Source organism: Nerophis ophidion, linkage group LG17 (assembly GCF_033978795.1).
Source record: "Nerophis ophidion isolate RoL-2023_Sa linkage group LG17, RoL_Noph_v1.0, whole genome shotgun sequence".
In the NCBI taxonomy this organism is placed as follows: Eukaryota; Metazoa; Chordata; class Actinopteri; order Syngnathiformes; family Syngnathidae; genus Nerophis; species Nerophis ophidion.
Window position 1 is genome coordinate 5,942,114 of NC_084627.1, and position 5,121 is coordinate 5,947,234.

At 49.9% G+C, this 5,121-nt stretch overlaps 1 protein-coding gene across 2 annotated transcripts in view; it reads right to left on the reverse strand.

Moving 5' to 3' along the window:
- Nucleotides 1–214: 214 nt before the first annotated feature.
- Nucleotides 215–5,121, reverse strand: part of bbs1 (Bardet-Biedl syndrome 1) — an 11,611-nt gene continuing 6,704 nt past the window's right edge. For both annotated transcript variants that reach the window (XM_061875870.1, XM_061875869.1), the window contains exons 5-7: nt 1,841–1,947; nt 1,589–1,709; nt 215–1,534 (exon numbers count right to left, since the gene is read on the reverse strand). In XM_061875870.1, the coding sequence (XP_061731854.1) occupies nt 710–1,534; nt 1,589–1,709; nt 1,841–1,947 (1,053 nt within the window). In that variant the 3' untranslated portion in view covers nt 215–709. The remainder of the gene's footprint in view (nt 1,535–1,588; nt 1,710–1,840; nt 1,948–5,121) is intronic.

The window sequence follows — 5,121 nt, forward strand, 5'->3', positions numbered from 1 at the left end:
GACGACCAATACTAACAATAACAACAACAACAACAACGATAAAACTCTTCCGGAGAATTTGACAAACGACTTTCAATCCTTTCGAACTTTATTGACTTTTATTATTTATTAATACATATTTACTCTATTGTCAATGTTTATTAATACATATTTACTCTATTGTCAATGTTTATTAATACATATGTACTCTATTGACAATATTTAGTAATACATATTTACTCTGTTGACAATGTTTATTTATTAAAACATATTTTCAAAGTTTCCACTTTCTGTGTTACAAAATAAAAGCAGCAACTCAAACCATCCATCCATCCATTTTCTACCGCTTATTCCCTTTTGGGGTCGCTGGCGCCTATCTCAAGTGTTGGCTTTTTTTATTGTAATTTTCTTTAATGACTCCTTAGGTGCAGCACAGCGCCACCCTGTGGAGGAAGACTAAAGACGTCTTTTTTTCCCAACTCAACAAGTTGCTAGCTTTCTCTTTCAAAAAAACATTCCTATTGACAAGCTGCTCTATTCACACACCTTCTTCTTCTTCTGCTGACTTTCATTTGACCGGACTGCCTTTTAAAGGAGCACCTTTCATTTCACAAAGAGGGACAACAATCCATTCTTCATGAATGCTGGCGGTCATCTGGGCTACTTCCTGTGCCACTGTGTGAGTACAGGTGTCTGCTCACCTGCACCTGGCGAGCCAGCTAGGGGAGTGCTAGTTGAGGCCCTCGCTGACGGGCATGTTGATGTGCGCCGTGAGCAGCGGCGTGCTGCGCGTCTGGTGCAGGACAAACACTTTGATGATGTCGGAGATGCCCTTGTCGCTGGTGCACTCCACCAGGGTCTGGAGCGGGTACAGGAGTCCCGGCACCAGCAGGGGGATCTTCATGTAGGGCTTGCTCATCCTGTACAGGCTCTGGTCGTACAGGAAGACCACGGCCAGGTCCACCATGGGCCGACACGCTGCCGTGTTCTGCACGTTGAGGGTGAGTTTGAAGGACGGGCCCAGTCCCTGGACCACAGCATTCATCTTGAGGGGTTCGGCGGGGTCGGAGGACACCGGGGTCAGACTGGACTCCAAGGCCTTGGCGTAGGCTTTGGCGGCGGCGAGGCGCAGGCGTATCAGGTCCATCTGGAAGCTGCGGTGCATGGCCACGCCGTTTTCCCGCTCCCTCAGAGTTTGGTCCACGTACAGCTTGGTCTTCTTGGGCACATTCAGACGAACGCTCTGGGCTGCCGGCGGTCCTGGAGTACTGTCCCGGTCTTCAAACGCCGCCGTCCTTTTCAGGATCTTCACCATCAGGCCGCCGCCCTTGGCGGTCATAATCAGGGTCCCGTCCTCGCGCCCGTAGCGGCCGAAGCAAATACTGGTCACCACGTCTGGTGTCCTGATGGTGCTCAAGATGTTCTTGTCTCGGTACAGCCGGACCTCGCAGTTGGTGAGAGCCACAAGAACTGCTTGGAAGCCCCGAGTGGGGAGGTCCATGGCAGCCATGGTGGAGATGGCAGCTGGAAGGAGAATTTTCCACAGCTTCTTCCCCTGAACACAAAACATGTCATGCCTTTCTTGTGCAAGACCTGAGACCAAGGTTACCTTCTGGGTGAAGCCCTGCAGGCTGTGGTCAGCGGTGCCCACCACCACGTTCTTGGCCAGTCTCACCAGGCCCACCGGGTGCGACGGTAGCTCCACACAGTACTTGGGTCTGTCCGAGTCCCTGAGAACACACCCAAAATTGTCAGAGGATGGCCCACCTGTCAGGTCTTAGATGGACCTGCAGGACTCCTTCCAGTTCCACTCGCCCTGAAATGCATTCTGGGAAGTGTGTGACAACCAAAATGAAGTCACCTGCGCAGAATGTAGATGTTTCCATCACGACACGCCACCGTCATCCGAAACTCCACGTCGAACTGACCTGTCACATCCATCATGGTGGGGGGGGCAGGCAGCGCCATCTTCAACAGTACAACATAAAACTCATCACACACACACACACTCGTATATATCCAGACACATACACTATATATATATATATACACACACACATATATATATATATACTGTATACATGCATATATATATATACATATATATATGTATACATATATGTATACATATACATATACTATATGTATACATATACATACGCTATATATATACATACACACACACCATATATATATATGACTTGACTTTATTAATTGATGCTTGCAGTGGAGCCAAGGCCCCACTGAAAAAAACAGCTAAACTTTACAATAAATATCAAACAAACAAAAATAGAAAAATGAAAAGAACAGACAGTATTTATGTAAAAAAACATTTTCCGCATTAGCATTCTGGTGTATAACTGTATTACTTATTTAATTAGATAGTGTCCTTATACAGCTTAATTGCAGTGTGCAGGGTAGAGTTTTTAAGTCGCTTTGTCTTGGCTTTGGGCTCAGGTTCAGCCAGCTTATGTTGGTTCCTCAATGTGCTGGCAGTACGACTGCCTGCTTTTGGAGGTAGCAGGTCATGCAGGTCATGCAGGTCATGCAGGTCATGCAGGTCATGCAGGTCATGCAGGTCATGCATGTCATGCATGACCTGCAGGTCATGCATGTCATGCAGGTCATGCAGGTCATGCATGTCATGCAGGTCATGCAGGTCATGCAGGTCATGCATGTCATGCAGGTCATGCATGTCATGCAGGTCATGCATGTCATGCAGGTCATGCAGGTCATGCAGGTCATGCAGGTCATGCAGGTCATGCAGGTCATGCAGGTCATGCATGTCATGCAGGTCATGCATGTCATGCAGGTCATGCAGGTCATGCAGGTCATGCATGTCATGCAGGTCATGCATGTCATGCATGTCATGCAGGTCATGCAGGTCATGCATGTCATGCAGGTCATGCATGTCATGCAGGTCATGCATGTCATGCAGGTCATGCAGGTCATGCAGGTCATGCATGTCATGCAGGTCATGCAGGTCATGCAGGTCATGCAGGTCATGCATGTCATGCAGGTCATGCAGGTCATGCAGGTCAGGGTGTTGCTTATCATGCATTTCCCTGACCAGCTTCCCTGCAGCCTCCTCTCTCCTGGTCTGCAGTTATGAAAAGTTTCCTGCTCTCCTCGTAATGATTTTACAGGCACGTTTCTGGACTCGCTCTAGCTCTGCCTGTTGTTTTTTGGAGCAGCCCACTAAGAGCACTGAGCTATATTCCAGACACGGCCTGATGAGCGTGGTGTAGATGGTAACAAGGTGGTCTGCAGGTAGTCCATGTCTAGCCATGACTGTGAGGTAGTGGGTAACAAGGTGGTCTGCAGGTAGTCCATGTCTCGCCATGACTGTGAGGTAGTGGGTAACAAGGTGGTCTGCAGGTAGTCCATGTCTCGCCATGACTGTGAGGTAGTGGGTAACAAGGTGGTCTGCAGGTAGTCCAAGTCTGGCCATGACTGTGAGGTAGTGGGTAACAAGGTGGTCTGCAGGTAGTCCAAGTCTGGCCATGACTGTGAGGTAGTGGGTAACAAGGTGGTCTGCAGGTAGTCCATGTCTGGCCATGACTGTGAGGTAGTGGGTAACAAGGTGGTCTGAAGGTAGTCCATGTCTCGCCATGACTGTGAGGTAGTGGGTAACAAGGTGGTCTGAAGGTAGTCCATGTCTCGCCATGACTGTGAGGTAGTGGGTAACAAAGTCGTCTGCAGGTAGTCCAAGTCTGGCCATGACTGTGAGGTAGTGGGTAACAAAGTCGTCTGCAGGTAGTCCAAGTCTGGCCATGACTGTGAGGTAGTGGGTAACAAGGTGGTCTGCAGGTAGTCCATGTCTAGCCATGACTGTGAGGTAGTGGGTAACAAGGTGGTCTGAAGGTAGTCCATGTCTCGCCATGACTGTGAGGTAGTGGGTAACAAGGTGGTCTGCAGGTAGTCCATGTCTCGCCATGACTGTGAGGTAGTGGGTAACAAGGTGGTCTGCAGGTAGTCCATGTCTCGCCATGACTGTGAGGTAGTGGGTAACAAGGTGGTCTGCAGGTAGTCCATGTCTCGCCATGACTGTGAGGTAGTGGGTAACAAGGTGGTCTGCAGGTAGTCCATGTCTCGCCATGACTGTGAGGTAGTGGGTAACAAGGTGGTCTGCAGGTAGTCCATGTCTCGCCATGACTGTGAGGTAGTGGGTAACAAGGTGGTCTGCAGGTAGTCCAAGTCTGGCCATGACTGTGAGGTAGTGGGTAACAAGGTGGTCTGCAGGTAGTCCAAGTCTGGCCATGACTGTGAGGTAGTGGGTAACAAGGTGGTCTGCAGGTAGTCCATGTCTGGCCATGACTGTGAGGTAGTGGGTAACAAGGTGGTCTGAAGGTAGTCCATGTCTCGCCATGACTGTGAGGTAGTGGGTAACAAGGTGGTCTGAAGGTAGTCCATGTCTCGCCATGACTGTGAGGTAGTGGGTAACAAAGTCGTCTGCAGGTAGTCCAAGTCTGGCCATGACTGTGAGGTAGTGGGTAACAAAGTCGTCTGCAGGTAGTCCAAGTCTGGCCATGACTGTGAGGTAGTGGGTAACAAGGTGGTCTGCAGGTAGTCCATGTCTAGCCATGACTGTGAGGTAGTGGGTAACAAGGTGGTCTGAAGGTAGTCCATGTCTCGCCATGACTGTGAGGTAGTGGGTAACAAGGTGGTCTGCAGGTAGTCCATGTCTCGCCATGACTGTGAGGTAGTGGGTAACAAGGTGGTCTGCAGGTAGTCCATGTCTCGCCATGACTGTGAGGTAGTGGGTAACAAGGTGGTCTGCAGGTAGTCCATGTCTCGCCAAGACTGTGAGGTAGTGGGTAACAAGGTGGTCTGCAGGTAGTCCATGTCTCGCCATGACTGTGAGGTAGTGGGTAACAAGGTGGTCTGAAGGTAGTCCATGTCTCGCCATGACTGTGAGGTAGTGGGTAACAAGGTGGTCTGCAGGTAGTCCATGTCTAGCCATGACTGTGAGGTAGTGGGTAACAAGGTGGTCTGAAGGTAGTCCATGTCTCGCCATGACTGTGAGGTAGTGGGTAACAAGGTGGTCTGCAGGTAGTCCATGTCTCGCCATGACTGTGAGGTAGTGGGTAACAAGGTGGTCTGCAGGTAGTCCATGTCTCGCCATGACTGTGAGGTAGTGGG